This window comes from Pogona vitticeps, chromosome 3 (assembly GCF_051106095.1).
Source record: "Pogona vitticeps strain Pit_001003342236 chromosome 3, PviZW2.1, whole genome shotgun sequence".
Classification (NCBI taxonomy): Eukaryota; Metazoa; Chordata; class Lepidosauria; order Squamata; family Agamidae; genus Pogona; species Pogona vitticeps.
Genome location: NC_135785.1, coordinates 252314380 through 252334434, shown reverse-complemented (window position 1 = coordinate 252334434; position 20055 = coordinate 252314380). Strand labels below are relative to the sequence as shown.

The window sequence follows — 20055 nt, the reverse complement described above, 5'->3', positions numbered from 1 at the left end:
AAAAAAAGCTAGGTATCTTTCGTGATCCATTCCCAAAGTTATGAACTTGCACCAATGAATCACCATGACCTTTTAGACAACAAATGAGTTAATTTGGACAAATTGACTAAAGGCCATTGTTATCCACCGATGCTCATTTTGGCTACGCACCAGATGCATCATCAAGCAGAGTTGTCGTCTTTCCCTGATTATTGTCACTCAGCTCCACTTCAGATGTTTGCTGCAGCCTACACAAACTCAACAGGTGGCCTTCGGAAATTGACTAGATGCTAAGGAAGGGGCTTTTAACCAGGACAGAGCTGCACTTTTTTTTAACTCATATTCTTTTAATCACTGTTTTTAATTCAGGCATATTTACACTCATAATATAACTGTGTTAACTTGCTGGTGAGCTTGGTGATTTAGAGATGTGGCTGTGGAGGCAGAGGTTGGGAATTCCATTCCAAACTGTGACTCCTGCAAAGTAAAGCCAGCCTGTGGGGCCTTGGGCAAGCTGCCCAGGCCCAGGGCGCCCCTAGAGGAAGGGAAGGGTAAACCACCTCTGAGTATTTTCCACCTGAAAAACCCTGAAAAGAATTGGTCCATAAGTCAGAATTGAATGTATTAAATAGGATATCTTGCTGCTTATTTGTTTCTTAATCTTATTTTGAACTGAACCAGTTTGGGAGAAACATGGGATAAAAACTAAATAAAAGTGTGGAAACAACCCCAAGCAAGTGGTTCAAAAGTTCATTAATCACAGAATGCAAATGCATAGACTGAGGGCTATGCAGGTCACCCCACTACATACATATATATATCCCACTAAGGTTGGGGCAGGCAGATGAGGGTCTTCTTGATGCTGTTGTACTACAATTTCCAACAATTCCTGACAGCATAGTCTATGGTGAGGAACGCTGGAAGCTGCCATCCAAGATCAAGAGGGCTGAACTTTGTCCAGCAGGGCTAAAACCATAAACACAACCCCAAAACAGGTCACATAGTGAGAGATAGTTTTAAAAAAACACACACAAGCAAAGAAACCATTCTTTACTCACCTGAACAATATATTGATAAATTAACACTAGGCTGACAGCCATGGACAAGTTTGCAAGGAATGAGAATACTGACAGACTCTTCAGGTCACGAATGAAAACCAAAAGGATGATGAATGGAAGAAAGAACAGCATATACACTCGCAGGTCCATGGCGGTTTTGTGCGGGCAGCCTGGAGTTCCTGTGATATTTAGACTGCCATAGGAATTTTCTATATACCCTTCATGAATCTGCAAGAAAAACATGGGCTTTTTAAAATGAAATGGGTTCCTTATGAACTATTGAAAGATCCGAAAGCAGAGCACGTTTCACAGCGAGGTACGATTTCAGGGAACCTTTGTATTTCCACATACATTCAGCTCCAGGATAGAGACAGAGCCTTGGAATCTGAGCAATTTATTTCTCTGAAGAGGAAATTCATAAATAACCTAAGGATAGATATGATAATGCACAGATGTTGCACTACGAACAATCTACCATTGATTATCAACACATTAACTCAAACATGGCAGTCATTTGCTCCTCATCGATATCGCTTCTTCTTTTCTTGCTCTTACCAATGCATCATGGGTGAAAAAAAGCATTAAACCCCACTTTCTTACATTCTAGACACATGGCTCTTCCCTCCTCCTTGCTGTAGTTCAAACTAGAGATGGGGACGAACTGCTGGTTCAGTTCGTGCCAGTTCGTTTAGTAGCCGAACAGGTGTTGGGCATTTCAAAGCCCCTCCTCTTCAAGCAGTTGGCCAATCAGAGGCAGCCTCCAGAGGAGGCAGGGCAGGGAAGCCAGGTTTATCTAGGTGGATTTTTAAAAAACAACAACACTAAAATATGCAAATTCTGGAGTACATTCTGACTCCACAGGAATTCTATGTACTAAGGTTAAGCACTAGGATTGGAGTTAACAAAAGGATTGAATGTATGCATCTTGTATTTCTTGAATCCACTCAGAATTCCAATGTTGTATCGGTTCCCATCCCACTCCCAGAATGGGACCATCCCATTGACAACCCCTCGTGCTTTTTAGTGTCACAAGTTACCAACAAATAACACACGGCATTTTATTTCTGTCCAATATATTCATTAACTGGAACAATTTTTTTAAAAAAGCCTAATGGCAAATACAATAAATTTGTTGGGACAATTTCCATCCCAGTCCAGCAAAAAAGAACCTGAACAAACAAGCGAAAGGTTTAACCCAGAGACATCGTTTATATTTCTTTAGAGAACAACAACCAGAATCCCATTGGTGATTTGTGGATGCATAAGAACAAAATTCTATTCCGTTCTACCATTCTATTACCATGGCGAATTGTTGCTAACTAGGTACTGGTTATATTACAATGGACACACCTGTTGGGTAAACATAACATGAGCAACAATTCCCCACAGTAATTAATCCAATTTCACTTACAGTTTGTTACTCACTAAAAGGATTCTGCACATTGTTTACCCTTGTGAGCTTAGTTATGTGTGCATCTGCAATGCAATGGCTGAAATCCAGCAGTAAGTCACTACTACAATAGGCCCACTGAGTCAGAAGGAATTTGGTGAGTCAATACCTATGTATGTTCCATTGAATCAATGGGTCTACTTCAATTGCTGCTTAAAGATTTTAGACATTTGGACTCTGGAGGACTAAAATGTCCCATCCAAGAAGATAGAAATTAATATTCAAAAATAAATATAGGGCTCTTTGGAAGCTGTACCTCACACAGCTACCACTAAGAGTAGGAATGGGTAGGTAAACATGTTATTTTAACATATTGCAATTATTTCTATAATACTGAAGAAGAAAAACAGCCACCCACAAATAAAGTATTTCTGCCATACATCAAAAGGACGGCATGGGGAAACTTTTGAAAAAACACAACCTACAAACAGTATTCAAGTCCACCACAAAAATACAACAAATGTTACAGTCAGCAAAGGACAGAAGGGATCCCCTCACCACTGCAAGAGTGTACCGGATACCTTGCAGTTGTGGCCAGGTATACATTGGAACCACAAAATGAAGCATCCACACCAGAATCAAGGAACATGAGAGACAATGCAGACTAAAACAACCAGAAAAATCTGCAGTAGCTGAACATGCCCTAAAACAAGCTGGGCATGAAATTCTATTTCAAAATACTGAAATACTGGACAACGCCAGCAATCATTACGTCAGATTGCACAGGGAAGCCATTGAAATCCACAAGCACCAGCAGAACTTAAACAGAAAAGAGGAAAGTTTGAAACTCAACAAAACCTGGCTTCCAGCTCTGAAAAATACAGCGTGCAAAAGGTCAACAAACTCTACCCAGCCACAAGGACCAGGGATCACTACACACAAAAGACCAGCTAATGACACCCATCAATCACATGACAGATAATCTCTTCTCCTTATCACAACAATACACCCACAAGAAGACACACTAATCACCCATCTCCTGAATAGGATAAAAGCCTATCTCACAGCCATAAATACTCCACTCCCAAGCAAACTACACCAGAGCACAGAGTGTTGTCCTCTGAAGATGCTGGCCACAGAGACTGGCGAAACGTTAGGAAGAACAACCTTCGGAACACGGCCAAAGAGCCCAAAAAAACCACAACTATTTCTATAACCACCATCACCCACATTTATCAAGTATATTACTATGGCAGGGGTTTTTTCTCTGAAATTAAGTCATAAATTAATGTAGAGAAAGGACTTGAATATCATGAACACTATGTACCTTTTAATATTCCATCATCTTGAAACATTTTCATCATTCTAGGGGGTACTATCTCTCAACTTTCAGATATTTTTAAGAGCATCATCTAGTATCAACAGAATTATAAAGCTAGAAAAACACACAGAGATGTCAGTTTTCATCCACCCAAAACATCCTCCTGCAGCCCCATCTTATACATATTTACTCAGAAGTTCTCTATTGCATTTAGTGACAACCAACTCAGAAGTACATGTATGATCTCCGACCTTAGCCATACATTCATAATCCAATCAGCCAATCCAGAACTGCAGCTTTACCAGTGTACTACTAGAGTTCCATCTATCTTTTAAGAGAAGAAAACAATTCAGACTGATAACAGGATTCATCATTATTCCAAATGTCACTGATTCCTAGAAATATCTGGATGCTTTTCATTTCTATTTCTGTTCTCTTCCTTACACTTCTTCCCCCATTCATTTCACCTGGAATGAATGATCAGCTATTAACTATTTTCTCTGTCATTAAGTAATAACCAGATAATGATCAAAAATACTGGAGCAATGCTTTTGAGAATGCTCCAAAAGTGTACTGTATTTTTCATAGTTGTAATATTGAAGCTATTATATTCATAAACGTATTTTTGTCTGTTTCAATGGAAGCATATACACTTACGTGTCACATTTAACCATGCTTTTATGCTATTAGCCTTCATGCAGCGCCACCTTAACAGGCAACACAAAAGCATGGTAGAGTAAAAGCTACAATTCAAAATCATTTTGATTTACTCCCTTCCAGTTCTATTCAGAAAATGACACTATAATAACGGCTAATTTAATAAGGCCAAGAGGCTTCCATAAGAGCAACAGGAATTAAAATCATATGAAGCTGTGTTGCTACAATCTTTACAATGTAAAGCTTCGAAGAGCACTTCATACTGAAAAGATCTACCTTATGGTGTAATCTGAGCTTCAAAAGCAGTTTCAGATTTTATCAGTCAACTGGAAATAAAAATATTTCACATTTTTTAAAAATTACAAATGTTTCCAATTTTAGTATGCATTGGTCCAAGCATTTCCTGTAACTAATCTATCAATTAACTGACATACACCAGGAAGAGCTCATTTTCATCCCCCCCAATCAAGTTTTGCTGCTGAATCAACACAGACCTAGACCCAACGATGTAGACATACTACTATATTGTCCCCTGCAGAATTGTAAACAATGTCCCCAAATTCCATCCATATTCCATGTGCTGTTGTAATGTTTCTACAAATCAAAAAGGAGCTGGGAAAAATAATGTCCCTACAAATTTGCAGTGTTAGGATACTTTCTTATGCCAGCTGACATAATGGCCAAAATCCTGTTGCACGGATATGCAGAAGGTGTAACTTTTAAAAGCACACTGGTATAAGTTAAGAAATCTCTGTAGACACGATCTGATGTACAACTGTCATGTGCAACCGATAATATCTAAGGAGATTTCTTAACTTACAGAAACTTGCCTGTAAAAGTTATACCTTTTGTGTAACTGAACAACAGGATTTCAGCCAACTTGTCGGGACAAAATGTGCCTTGCGCTTTTTTCAGAAACCCATAATTGGTGAGAAGCCGAAATAAATACTCTGGTTGTCAGCATATTGAAACCATTTTAGGGAAGGGGAAAGCAATAAAATATTGCTAGGTCCGTTAAATACAAGGTGCATAATTTAACCCCAATCCCTAAATTACTGGTAGGCAAAATCCAGCTGCATGAGGCCCTCCAAGATCACCCCATGCCATCAGTGCAAATATGGGGAGAGACACACTGAATTTTCCTACTCCAGGAACGCTCTAGGAACAATTGTTTTTACTTTAAGGAAGTTGGTGGGAGTCTTAGAACTCCCCCAAAAAACCAATACAGGAGGTGTCCTCCAGATAGCCTCTGCTCTCCTCCTTTCTTCTGGACCCTTTCCAGCCTCGTACAGCAGCATGGTGATGAACTTCTGGCTCTCCAATTTTTTTGGACTAGAACTCCCATAGCCCTTTATCACTGGCAATACAGGCTGGGGATTCTGGGCATTGTAGTCCAAACATCTGGAATGCCAAAGGTTCACCATCCATGCTCTAGAGTGCGTGGGGAAGGGTAAAAAGAGGGAGGCCGGGCTGAACCACCAGTTCCGTTGGCTCAACAGGTGTTCGACGGTTCCAATGACCACCCTCTCCGGAGGGCGCCCACTTGGAGGCAGCACCTGGAGGAGGCAGGGCAGGGAAGCTGGGGTGCTCCCTCTGAGTGGGTGCCCACGAGAGGGGGTGAGGCGCCAAACTGCAGAACACTTGTTGGGCTATTGACCAAAACGGCAGTTTGTGCTCATCTCTGCTCAGAACACTGGAATTCCACCGGTTCTGAACTCACTGGGTTAGAAATTGCACCACAACTTATAGGTGAAAACAAAATAAATATAAAAACCAAAAAAAGAGACAAAAACATAGTGGCATCTCAAAAACTAACTTTTGCATGTGATTTTTTTAAATAGATGCTTTCATGGATAAGTCGCCTTCATCAGACATAAGCTTATCAATCCCTCTAAGTTTGGGACTGGAAATTCCAAAAGATCTTGACTTTGTCATTTTCTGATACGTCTCCTACCTGATGTTCCCATGAGTTTTTGGAGGTTGGCAAGTTATATTTCATGCATAATGACCAGTACACTAATTTTGCTACTCTATCATGTCTAATTCTGCAATCTGTTTCTGCAATCTTTGGACAATCGCAGATGAGGTCTGACACAGAGTCAGCATTTGCTGTTAGCACTTTCTTCTTATTCTTGTTCTTATTATCATCATTATCCCTATCGTTATTCCTGGGATGGGAGTTCTTAAAAAGTTCGCACTTACGCTTCCTGTTTCTGTTCCAAACTCTGCTGTTCACATAGAGCAATGCAGACAAAGAAAAAAGGTTGCACTCTAGCAAACTTCGAAAAGGATGTCAAGTTACATTATCCTCTTCGTATCTCATCTGCCCATTGCAGCCCAGATAGAGCCGACAAGCCACAAACACCCTGAATGGTTAAATACCGGACTGGTCAAAGGAGTTAGCAGAAACATGAAAGAGCAATTCGCCTACAAACTCTCCCCCCGATGTTATTATTGTCTGGGGCAGAGCAACAGTTTATAGCTGATTGAGATACGATGTTCTGTGCCGATGACTCATTTTCTGCCTAACCTAGTCTCCTTTACAATGTCAGACTTAATACCATCATCTTCTCCAACCACCCGGTCACCATCGCTTTGAAGTTCTGGCAATTTGCTCCAGTGCGTCACTAGACTACGTTAGTCATGTTGTGCCGAGCTATGGTATGTATACATTACCCTTCCCCTTGCTTTCTTTTCCTCCCACCTCCCACCTTGCTCCTAAAAGAAAACAGGAAGGAACCGGGCAAAACAAAGTATCCAGCTTTAGGAGTATGTTCTCCATGATGCTCTTTGACCACAGCTCCCTGGCATATCCATGTTCAACTTCCCACGTGGGCTATCAAAAAGAGATTTGCCTTTTAATAATTAGTGAAGATATTCCAAATGTGTTTTTTTTTAACATTGACACAATTGCCTTATGAAGGGCACTGTGATAGAAACCCAGAATTTGCACACAGAAGGTCATAGTTTCAATCCCCAGCATCTCCAGGTAACGTTATGGAAGGATCCTGCCGGAAAGGATAAGGTGCCATTACTGGTCACCACTGGCAACAGCAGGCAAGAGTAACCACAGATCTGACATGCTTCCTAAGTTTCACTTATATCAATGGTTCTCAACTGGGTATGGGCACCAACCACCGGTTCGGTGCTTGTGCTGGTTCTTTTGTTAGCCAAACAAGTGCTTGAAAGTTCCCCGCTCTGCCACCTCTGGCAGCTGCCCACTCAGAGGCAACAACCTGGCTTCCCTGCCCCATCTCCTCCAGGTGCTGCCTCTGAGGTGATGACCACCAGAGGAGGCAGGGCTGGGAATTGCCAAACACCTGTTTGGCCAAGAATTGTCTACTCTCAACCTTGGGTCCCCAGGTGTTCTTGGACTACAACTCCCAGAAATCCTGGCCAACACAGCTAGTGGTGAAGGCTTCTGGGAGTTTTAGTCCAAGAACACCTGGGAACTTGAGGTTGGGAACCACTGACTAATATAGATGAGTGATGTGTCAGCCGGTCACAGCTGTCCATGTTCTATTGTCTTAAGAAAACTAAAATCCAATGGAAACTAAATATACCCATTGGTCATGGAGCCTGACAGTGGCCAGAATCGGAAAAGCCCACCCCATGTTCCTTTATTTATGAGAATAAGGAAATATGAAAATCGATCTGAGAGATGGGAAATGAAGAAGTTTTTATGAGGAGAAACTCAACCAACAAAATTTCATGCCTCCTACTCCTTACTCCAGAAGCACAGGTAAAGTGGAGCAGGTCATGGGTTTAACATTAGAGATTGGCACAAACCTTGGTTCGGAGGTTTGTGCCAATGTGTATACACAACACCATAGATGCCGCATGCTCTCTTCCCCACCTCCTTGGCAAATGCCATACCTACCAGCCAGCATGCGCTCCTCTCCCTCTCCTCTTTGGCTTTTCAGCCAGTCCCCAGCAGGAGCATGGGCTTGCCTGTCCTACCTCCTTGTCTGAGTGGGTGATCAGCCACTGAGTCGGCGCAGGGAAGCCCATGCTCCTGCTACAGAATGGTTGAACAGCCAAAGAGGAGGAGGAGTGGAGTAAGTGCCAGCTGGTGATTGGGGATCCAGCTGGGGAGGTGGGGGAAGGGAACGTGCTTACAAACTGGCATGAACCTCTGAACCTCTAGGTCCATGCCCATCTCGACATGTCTCCTACACCATCAAGTGTTGGCTAAAAATATTGTGTCTGTCCTTGAACCCCTACCGCAATATTTGAGACTGAAAACCACCTGTTACACCTGGGAGTAACAGAAATGTCATATTGCCATTGGCTGAAATCCTTTTGCACTGGACAGATAACAGAGTAACACTGGCAGATATTTGCAGGGCAATATGCCCAAGCAGTCCACATTGCCCAACTCATCGCTCAACTAGTTCGTCACAGTGCAGCCAGCTGTGCTACACTCCTGCAGAACAGCTTCTCGAACATGCCTTGGCACAATTTTTGCTACCGCTTGCACAAGTTCAGTTACGCACTCCTGGCTGTGCAACAGGATTTTGGCCACTGTATTGCTAAAGGAATCTTCTTGCAAGCTGCCTTTTGTGCCTGCTTTTTGCTTATAGGATAGATTCAGCACTGGAAGAAGAAGGGTCTCCTCTAACGCAGCAGAGATGAGAAAGGTCCTTGTGTCCTTAGCACCGCTGGATTAACTGAGCATGGAAAATATAAAATCAAAACTAATCTAACCACATCATAGATTTTTAAGAAGTCTCCTAGCAGCAAGGAGGGGGGGAAATCTGAGCTTTGAGTATGAATAGGGGGTACAATTATTTCTAATTTGGTGCAAATGCAATGCCATTTTCCTTCTAGCAAAAAAGAAAAAAAGCTATCAGTTTCTTGTAAAAATCCAGAACAAGGGTAGTTAATACCATTGTAGAACCAGTGTAATGAAGTGAATAGGGTGTTAGACTAGTATTCAAAAGACCTGAGTTCAAATCCCCGCTTGGCCATGGAAACTGCCTGGGGCAGCAAGGGGATCTCACATACGTTGAAAAGCCTATTAAGGTCACCACAAGTCAGATACAACTTGAGAACAGATAACAGTGATCCCTTGATTGGACCACTAGAGTACTAAAAGCAGGTACAATTTAGTGCAGTGGTTTTTAACCTTGGGTAATCCAGGTGTACTTGGATTGCAATTCCCAGAAGCCTTCTCCACCAACTATGCTGGTTGGGGCTTCTGGGAATTGCAGTTCAAGAACACCTGGGTTACCCAAGGTTAAGAACCACTGAGAAGCACTAGACATAAGATTTATTTTGAGATCAAATGATAACTATTACCTACTAGACAGAAGAAGATAGAATCTCCTGAGCATTAGACTGGGTGTTTTCCCAGAATGAAATGAAAAAAGAAAAAAACGCTGTCTGTTCAGGGTAATTTTTGCCTGATAAACGATCCTGTGACTTAAACGTTCACATATTTTCAATATTTTAGGGCTCTAATGAAGGCATTGCCCTTGCCCTTTGTTTTTGGACTCCTCCTATAAAAGATGCCCACAGGCACTTTACACAGAGGCTCAACTGAGACCAGATCTCTTCTTCTATGTCATGATGTTCCAAAGATGCACGTTGAAGCAAAGAAGTGATGTTATTAGAAAAATGTACTTAACTCTTCCACTTAACGCTTCTTCCGAACCGCATCGCCATACTATCCAGCCCATTCTATCCCCTCTAAGCATCTCCGTTTCCCAGGCAACCGCTGATGTCTTCAGCCTGCCTCCTGGAGAAAACCTCAGCATGAATGAAATGTCTCGCTGGCTTTCATTCATTAAACTGCAGCTCTAAATCGAGAACTAAAGACTGCAACTGCCATCTCATTCAGACTTGCTGTAGTACCACACAACAGCTTCCTCTGTCTTGGACCATGCTAAGGAGGATGAAGGGAGCAAGAAAATGGGGGCCCAGCCTACTACTGCCAAACACATCCTGCGAGCAAGTGGTGTAAGCAAAAAACAGCCCTGAATCAAGTCAAGGGAGGAAACCTCTAGCAATACAGTAAGGCTCAACGGGTTCATGAGGACCAGGACATGATGGGGCGTCTTCACTGGGTCCATCCGTCTGGATTTTGAGCTTAAAAGACCAAGGTATAGTTTGGTCACATGGAGAGTGAGCTGTAAGCAAGCACAGAACAGCCTGAGCCCAAGCTATCTCAAATACTTCATCCACCTTTTTAAGACTGCTTGAATGTTAAGATCACCAGAAGAGGTCTTTCTCTCAACTCCATCACCTCCACAGATGCCTCGGGGGGGGGGGTTACAAAGAAGAGGGCCTTCTCTGTTGATGCTCCCAGACTTTGAAACTCCCTCCCACAGATGTCTAGGCTGGACCCCCCTCTTTACTGTCCTCCTGCAAACAGAAGAAGACCTTTCTCTTCAGGCAAGCTTTTCCTGAGTGATTGGCTGTTGAGTGGGGTCTTTTTTTAATGGATTGCTGTACCTTACGGCACTGATTGTGTTTTTAGGTAAAGGTAAAGGTTCCCCTTGACATTTAATCCAGTCGTGTCCGACTCTAGGGGGCAGTGCTCATCCCCGTTTCCAAGCCATAGAGCCAGCGTTTGTCCGAAGACAGTTTCCGTTGTCACGTGGCCAGCACAACTAGACACAGAATGCTGTATATTTAATATTGCTTATTATGTTTGATCCTTTTGTCTACTCACTGTTGTTCGCCTTCATATTGTGTTTTAATGATGTCAGGCACCTCAGTTCCGTTTTTAAGCAGAAAGCCAGGATAAACATACTTTAAATAAATAAATAAACTGTGACACCGCACAACACTGTCACTGACTACAGGGCACACTTCACAGTGCCTTAGTGCTCCGTTTCCTGGCCTTAAGGAGCACATGTCAGCCTCAACTTGGCTCCTTAACTTGCAAGCATCTAATCAGTGAACAAAATAAAAGCTCTGCAGGATCAGACCTAAGGCCCATCTAGTCCTACATCCTGTTTCCCACAATGGCTAACCAGATACAGTGGTGCCTCGCTTAACGATGAAAATCTGTTCCAGGAAAATTGGCATTAAGCAAAAACATCATAAAGCGAAATTAAAAACCCCATTGAAACGCACTGAAACCTGTTCAATGCATTCCAATGGGGTAAAAACTCGCCGTCCAGCGAAGATCCTCCATACAGTGGCCATTTTCGCTGCCTGTATAGCGAGGAATCCATCCCTAAACACAGCGGGGAGCCATTTTATTTACCCGGCAGCCATTTTGAAACCGCCGATCAGCTGTTGAAAAATCATCATTTTGCGAAGAATCAGTTCCCGAAGCAGGGAACCGAATATCGCAAAACAAAATTCCCCCATTTAGACCATCGTAAATTTAGATCGTCGTAAAGCAGATTCGTCATAATGTGGGGCAATCGTTAAGCGGGGCACGACTGTATCCCGATGAAAAATACCTAAATAGGACACAAATGTTACAGCACCTTCCTAGGCATGCTTTGCATCAACTGGTACTCAGACCTGGTCCTTTTGGGATTCTCTTGTATTCCTGAACATCACGAGAAGATAAGGGAGAGATTGTTCCAACACTACAGATACTCCATGAACATCTCTGTGACTAAGCTAGAAGAATACCAGGAAGTACCACCAGGAACACAAAGGACAATGAGGTGGAAGGGGGGTGGGTGGGAAGTATGGCTCTGAACAGAGTTGGCAGAAGAAAATATAAGAAATGCGGAATGATTTATGCCATTGGTAGTACCGTTAGCAATTTACTATATCTGACGTGTATGCACTTGGAAATAAGTTTTTTGCTCCAAGAAATGGAAAAGCGGTACATCAAATGTCATAGCTGTCCATTTGGCTCCCCCTACAGGCCAAAATAAATATTTCGGTTCAGATTCTCAATTCTATCAAGAGTCATGTATTTTACTAAAACAATAGGAACCTAAAAACAAGCCAGACCATTGATATATCTAACCCAGTGCTGCTCAGTCTAAGCAACTCTTCAGGGACTCAGAGAGGAGTCTTGTCCAGCTCCACTGGATTTATTCTTGCATTTATTTTTCAAACTAACACTTTTCCTTGAGAAGCAATCTGAGAGAGTAAAGTATCTTAAAAGTACATACTACATGAAGCAGTTAGCAATAAGCATTAGAAACAAACAAAAAAGTTAATATAGCTTGTACCCAAATGTAACTTAAAGCTGCCTTGGGATCTTTTTAAAGAGGAAGTTGGCGGGGGAGGAATACAAATATTTCAAATAAATAATAAATAATAAACTGCATACAGCAGCAGAAATCAATGGCTTTGTGTGTATTAAGCTGAAACTAGAGTAGACCCATTGAATTAGTGGGAATTTGGAGAGTCAACTCCTCTATATTTTCCATTGATTAAATGGGCCTACTCTAGTTGTGGTTTACTACACTAAGCTGGAAGAGACTCTTGAGAGTCCTCTGGACTGCAAGGAGATCAAACCTATCCATTCTGAAGGAAATCAACCCTGAGTGCTCACTAGAAGGACAGATCCTGAAGCTGAGGCTCCAATACTTTGGCCATCTCATGAAAAGAGAAGACTCTCTGGAAAAGCCCCTGATGTTGGGAAAGTGTGAAGGCAAGAGGAGAAGGGGACGACAGAGGATAAGATGGTTGGACAGTGTCATTGAAGCCACCAACATGAATTTGACCCAACTCTAGGAGGCATTGGAAGACAGGAGGGCGTGGCGTGCTCTGGTCCATGGGGTCACGAAGAGTCAGACACAATTTAATGACTGAACAACAACACTAAGCAACAGGATTTCAGCAAGTGCCCAGAACAGGATTGGGGGGGGGGGACAAACGGGAAAGAAAATGGGGCATCTCTGTATAAGATGATGATTCTTTTAGGGTGTAATGTACTGCCAAGATAGGTCACTACAAAAACTGTAATGTGATTCACTTTTTTCTGTTCCCACCTCAACAGGAAGGCAAGCATAAACGTGTCTCCCTTTCTGGCCTTGCTATCTAAATAATCCAGTGCATGAATGAAGTGAGAACCTCCAGCTCTTCAGTTGCTGTTCAACTACAATTCTCATAATCTCTGAACCCTGAACATGCTGACTAAAACTAAGAGGAGTTGGAGTCCAACAATATTTTGAAACGGGAGCACAGCTTCTCTCTCACCTGGTATAAAACATTATTTATGTATTTGTTTGTTGTTTCAGCTTACATTCCACCTCAACAGTGCAATGCACCTTCTGGGTGGTTGACAAGAAAACACACAAGAAAAAAGTAAATACAAAAAAAAAATACACAAATATAAATTGACAGACAAATAAATCTATCATAAAACATGACACTTAACTTTAAAAAAAAACCACTGGTTTTAAACAGGAAAAAAACCCCATTACAGATAATATTTCATACTTAATTACAATCAGATGTTTCCCACCTGATTCTAGAGGATGAGGTAGATGAAGCTTCGTACTCCAGTCTTTCAATACATGCAAACTATTATAGGCTGTTTGAAGCGATTTCTAACATAAAGTTTGTTATAAAATTACAATCCACTCCCCCAACTGGGAAATTTAAAACTGAGACTTACTGAAGAAAACCCGCTGAGTTAAAAATCCAGTAGAAAGTAAAACCTTTCACTGAACCTGCTTGATACCAAAAAGAAAACAATATGAAGAATGTATTATTTTAATTTCTCAACTACGAGTGACATCTGGTTTAAATATTATCAGGGGAGTTTTAAAGGGGAGGACAATCAGTGGCCTGTCATGAACGTTTTGGAAATGACTTGTACTATTATCTTATTTATTTAACTTACATGCCGCCCACATTACCCAAAGGTCTTTGGGAGGCTTACAACAATCTTATTAAGTAATTGATAACTGGATTCTAAGAAATTTGATCATGGATGTATACCAAGCCCTTGTTGTGTCTTTTTAAAGTATTTTGAAAACTGAGAGGACCCCTTTGAAAATCTCCCAAATCTTAATGCGATTCATGGGAGGAAGAGAGTGATAGAAGAAGGCACATGGCCAGAACATCTGGTAGGAGATGAAAGGGACATGATGGGTCAGGATTATTCTCTGGATGTGGAGCTGCATTATTCTGTCCATGCCAGTCTGTGTTCAAAATCTTATACAGAATCGAAGAACTGTTCAATTCCATGCTATTACTTTAACATCATGTGACTCTAATCTTCTTCATCTTTATGGTGAAGAAACTGTATCTATGATATGTCGGGTTCAAGGTGTTCACCACCTTATAAACCTAGTGAACCTTATAAACCTAGATCAGCCATTTGAATACCTCATCTAAGGGGGATAGGCAGAGAACTGCCAATAATTTACTTCCAGTGATCTGTCACTTCCAGGAAATGGGCCTGTGTGAGGATTTGAACAAAGTTCTAAACCATTTAGAGCATGCTGCAGAAGTCCACTTCAAGAGGAAAGAGCTGAAGGTATGTTCAGAAACAGAGAGTGGGATTTTGTAAGGAAATAGTTCTGTTGCATAGGAAGCCACAGGTCCAAAAGCAATACAGTAAGAGGGTATTATACAACAGTATTTGAATTTCCAAAGAGTTTTTACTTACTTGCTTCACATTTTCTGCCAAGAACACAATATAAACGCTACAAAAGCCCAACTGGGTAATCACAAGGAAGAAGTCAACGGCACACCTAAAACGAGACAAGAAAAAAGAGAAAACCACTTAAGTTAGTCAGTGTCTAGTTTGTAGAGAGGCACAGTGATTTATGAGGACACACAGAATGCACTGGAAAACTCAAAGGCTGTGAGGAACAGAGCTATTTCTATGAGGAAAATTATTCACTTTTTTCCCTCTTCAACAACTATGTCAGCTTTCCAGTGTACAAGAACATGAGCTATGTCTGAGGAAGTGGATTTGACCCACAAAAGCTCACACAGAAATAGAACCATTACTCTTTAAGGTACCACAGAGAAACAAAATAAATCAAGTTGGGCTGAAACTGCCCTTATCAAAATACGTTATTGCTCTGTCCCCGATCGACCAGATGCCCAATCCAGTCTCAGGCAGATTCAGATACACATAAGAGTCACTTGACTCGTACATCCTCAGGGCATGAGGCATGTAGAAAGAACCATTTTATCAAGAAAGCAGCACTCTTCCTTTAAGGAGAGCAGTTGAACTGCAAACCAGACCATGTTGGTTCTGCACAAGGTCTGGGAATGTCAAGCGCTACGCCACTCGTATACTCAGATATGCAGATGATACCACTCTGATGGCAGAAAGTGAGGAGGAATTAAAGAACGTCATAATTAGGGTGAAATAGGAGAGCACAAAAATGCTCTGAAGCTGAACATTAAAAAAACTAAGATCATGGCCACCTCATGGCAAATAGAAGGGGAAAATATGGAGTCAGTGACAGATTTTACTTTCCTGGGCTCCATGATCACTGCAGATGGTGACAGCAGCCATGAAATTAAAAGGTGCCTGCTTCTTGGGAGGGAAGCGATGACAAACCTAGACAGCATCTTAAAAAGCAGAGATGTCACCTTGCTGACAAAGGTCCACATAGTCAAAGCTATGGTTTTTCCAAAAGCGATGTATGGATGTGAGAGCTGGACCATAAAGAAGGCTGACCACCAAAGAATTGATGCTTTTGAATTGTGGTGCTGGAGGAGGCTCTTGAGGGTCCCCTGGGCTGCAAGGAGAGCAAACCTATCCATTTTGAAGGAAATCAACCCTGAGTGCTCACTGGAAGGACAGATCCTGAAGCTGAGGCTCTAATACTTTGCCATCTCATGGGAAGAAAAATCTCCCTGGAAAAGACCCTGATGTTGGGAAAGAGTGAAGGCAAGAGGAGAAGGGGACAACAGAGGATGAGATGGTTGGACAGTGTCATCGAAGCAACCAACATGAATCTGACCCAACTCCGGGAGGCAGTGGAAGACAGGAGGGCCTGGCGTGCTCTGGTCCATGGGGTCACGAACAGTCATACATGACTAAACGACTAAAGAAGAACAACATACCAGTCGTAAGGTTGAGGTGAAGTAATCTCAGTACCTCGGTTGGGCCTCACTGAGAACCCTCACATCAGTCACTCTGAGCTTTGTAAAGGAGGAGTACGTTAGGTAAGGAGATTACAAGTATATTAGGTAAGGAAGTATATTGGGCCAAATCCAAAGAAACAAAACTAAACGAAATTTTAAAAAAGTCCACAAAAGCTCACATTAAAAGATAATAGTCTTTAAGGTGCCACATGTTTTTGTCTTGATTCGTTGCTTTGGATTTTGTCTGATATGCTTGCACAGAGTAACATGGCTACCCCTCCTAAAACTAAGTGAGGAAAGTGGGGTAGTAAACATTCAAATGAATCCATCTTCAAGCTATAGATGCTTCAGCAACTGCAATAACAGGTGGGTTAGGATCAGCCACGACCTCAATGACCTCCTCTCCCGATGAAGACAGATAGCCACTGGTGCTTTAGAAGATTTATTCTACAGATGGTTGACGTAGATGCCCTATGATACAATGCAGCGAAAGGAAACATAGAGACACCCTCATCCACTGGCAAGTCCCGCTGGGTGTGAGCTTCGGAGGCACAGTACCACATGAATGACCAGCTCCCTCTCCAACAGAGGAGGAGCTACCACAAAGTAGGCAACCTGTGGAGTTTCTACACTCAGGACTCCCTCTGCTGAAAGTGGCAGCGAGGAACAACAGATATAACCACAGAGTGCTGTCCTCTGAAGATGCCGGCTACAGAGTCTGGCAAAGAACAACCTTCAGAACATGGCCAAAGAGCCTGAAAAACCCACAACGACCATCAGATATAACCACCTTTCTTCAGGGGAGGAAAACTATTACGAGCTAGTAAAGGTTAAAGGTAAAGGTTCCCCTTGACAATTTTTGTCCAGTCGTGTCCGACTCTAGGGGGCGGTGCTCATCCCCGTTTCCAAGCCATAGAGCCAGCGTTTTGTCCGAAGACAATCTTCTGTGGTCACATGGCCAGTGCGACTTAGACACGGAACGCTGTTACCTTCCCACCGAGGTGGTCCGTATTTATCTACAATTTTTGTCCAGTCGTGTTCGACTCTAGGGGGCGGTGCTCATCCCCGTTTCCAAGCCACAGAGCCAGCGTTTTTGTCCGAAGACAATCTTCCGTGGTCACATGGCCAGTGCAACTTAGACACAGAACGCTGTAACCTTCCCACCGAGGTGGTCCCTATTAATCTACTCGCATTTGCATGCTTTCGAACCGCTAGGTTGGCAAGGAGCTGGGACAAAGCGACGGGAGCGCACTCCACCGCATGGATTCGATCTTACCACTGCTGGTCTTCTAACCCCGCAGCACAGGCTTCTGTGGTTTAGCCCACAGCACCATCACTAAGTGGCACAAAGTCCTCCTTTGATCAGGTCAGCATGTGATCACCTTGAAAAGGTAAACCACTCTTAGAGCAAGAAGTTTGTAAGCAGAGGCTATGATGTGTAGTTGTTTTCTATGCTCAGATCCCATCTTTGCTGTCCTTCCACAAGCAAACAAAGACCTTTCTCTTAGGCAAGCTTTTCCTTCAATGACTGGCTGCCTGAGTGATTTTTTTTAAAAAATGGATTGTCGTGCCTTACTGCTTGAAATGTGTTTTCAGTATTGTTTTTGTTTACTGTGTTGTAGTGTGGCATTTGACCCTTTCTAGTGTTTAAATATTGTATTTTAAGCATGTAAGCTGCCTTGGGTCCTTTTTAAAGAGAAGAGAAACTCATTCAAGAGTTGTAACCCTTTGGCAGCATGCCATGATATCCAATGGACACTATCTCCTCTACTAGATGCTGAATGAACATAGCATTCTGCCTTTGTGAACTCAATTAAAGCAAGGTGTGCTCTTATATACTGCCCCAAAGCATTTTAAACACTCTCTGGGAGGTTTAGATTTTTTAGTTATGCAGGCTGCACATTGCCCCCACCAGCACCAGGGAGCTGTATACTCAATTTACCAACCAAAGGAGAATGGAAAGCTGTATCAACCTTGAGCTGGCTACCTGAGCCCATGAGGATAGAACTCGGATCATGAGTAGAGGCTTGACTGCAGTACTGCAGTATAACCACTGAACCACAAATTAAGTTTGTCTCTACCTAAGTCTAAAAGATCTCAACTACCTTGACTGTAGGAATCTTTTAAAATTTATATTTTGTGGATTGACACCTTCAGGGGTTTGCTTGCATATACTCATATATGTTATCTTTTACACCAGAAGTGTACTCATACCCCTCATGCTTTACGACAGCAGTACAATCGCTATTTTTACATTAATTTTCTGCTTCCCAAACAATCAAATTATAATGCAGAAATGAGTTTACCTTCCCCAAGATGCTCGTTTCTGTAGTGCATTAAAAGGACCTACTTCCATCGCATGGCTGACTGTGTCACTGTATCCTAAGGATGTCTTCTTCAACCTAACAAGAAAAAAATAGCAATTATTTCTCCATCTGGGATCAGCAAAGAAGATGCAAGTTTGCAAAATGCAAATGGTGGGTGGAAGCACATGAAAATATTAATAATCCCCCCATCCAGATTTTTAAAAAATGCAAGTCTGAAGAATGAGATCTCTTTTTTAAAGTTCCATGAAGCAGAATTAATTAGATGCATTTCAATTTAAAGATAACGCAACCTCACACATTGGATACAGTTAGTCACACAGCATACAGAGCAGGTACAGGACTCCTTCTGAGCCATAACAAATCCTAAAAATAAACCAAGAAATGCAATCCAGGCACTGGAGGACATGCAAGGATTCAACATGGCAAAGTATCCCTGTATTTAACAGCTCACCTGGCAACCAGGAAGTCTACACAGGTGAGCAAGCAGACCAGTGGAGGAAAAGTTGTTCAAATTCTCCTCCACTGGGGTACTCAGCTTTGATGTTAACTACAGAGGAAAATGAGAGTCGGTGTGTGCTGCACTGGACAGATTGAGAGATTGGAACTCAGGAGACATTACAGTGGTGCCTCGCTTAACGATTACCTTGTTAAACGATGAATCTGCTTGATGATGAGGTGAATAGGCAAAATTCGCTTCCCGACGATCGGTTCCCTGCTTCGGGAACCGAATCTTCGCATTACAACAATCAAAACAGCTGATCGTTGGGTTTCAAAATGGCCGCCCGCTGTGCAAAATGGCTCCCTGCTGTGCTTTAGGATGGATTTTTCGCTACACAGGCATCGGAAAATGGCCGTCCTATGGAGGATCTTCACTGGACGCTGAGATATTTCGCCCATTGGAACGCATTGAACTGGTTTTCAATGCATTTCAATGGGCTTTTTTCGCTTGACGAGGATTTCGCTCTACAGCGATTTCGCTGGAATGGATTATCCTCGTTAAGCAAGGCACCACCTCCTTGGCCATGGAAACTCACTGGCGTTTGGGGGGGTGGCACTCATAAAACCACCCCTTAAACATCTCATAAACCTTGAAAACTATTTGTCTTGCCATAACTCAGAGGGTCGATGAAAACACACAATAAACAAAGGAAAATCTCTCTTCATCCCTTTAATTAACAATGACAGTTATGTGACCTGCAAAACCGCTGAGTTTGCTTCAGTCCTCAGAGAAAGCATTTTCCAAACAGCAATAAACTGCTAAAAATGCAACCTATTTTTGTGTGGGGCTTAGCCTTAAATGGGCAGTTAAGACCCCTTAGCAATATAAAACACCTATGGTTG

General features: G+C 42.3%; 1 protein-coding gene across 2 annotated transcripts in view; it reads right to left on the bottom strand.

Annotated features, from left to right (window-relative positions):
* SLC36A4 (solute carrier family 36 member 4) overlaps positions 1 to 20055 on the bottom strand; it is a 115425-nt gene that overhangs the window by 74887 nt on the left and 20483 nt on the right. For both annotated transcript variants that reach the window (XM_072993573.2, XM_072993574.2), the window contains exons 5-7: positions 18694 to 18789; positions 14949 to 15033; positions 1038 to 1265 (exon numbers count right to left, since the gene is read on the bottom strand). In XM_072993573.2, coding sequence (XP_072849674.2) covers positions 1038 to 1265; positions 14949 to 15033; positions 18694 to 18789 — 409 coding nt within the window. The remainder of the gene's footprint in view (positions 1 to 1037; positions 1266 to 14948; positions 15034 to 18693; positions 18790 to 20055) is intronic.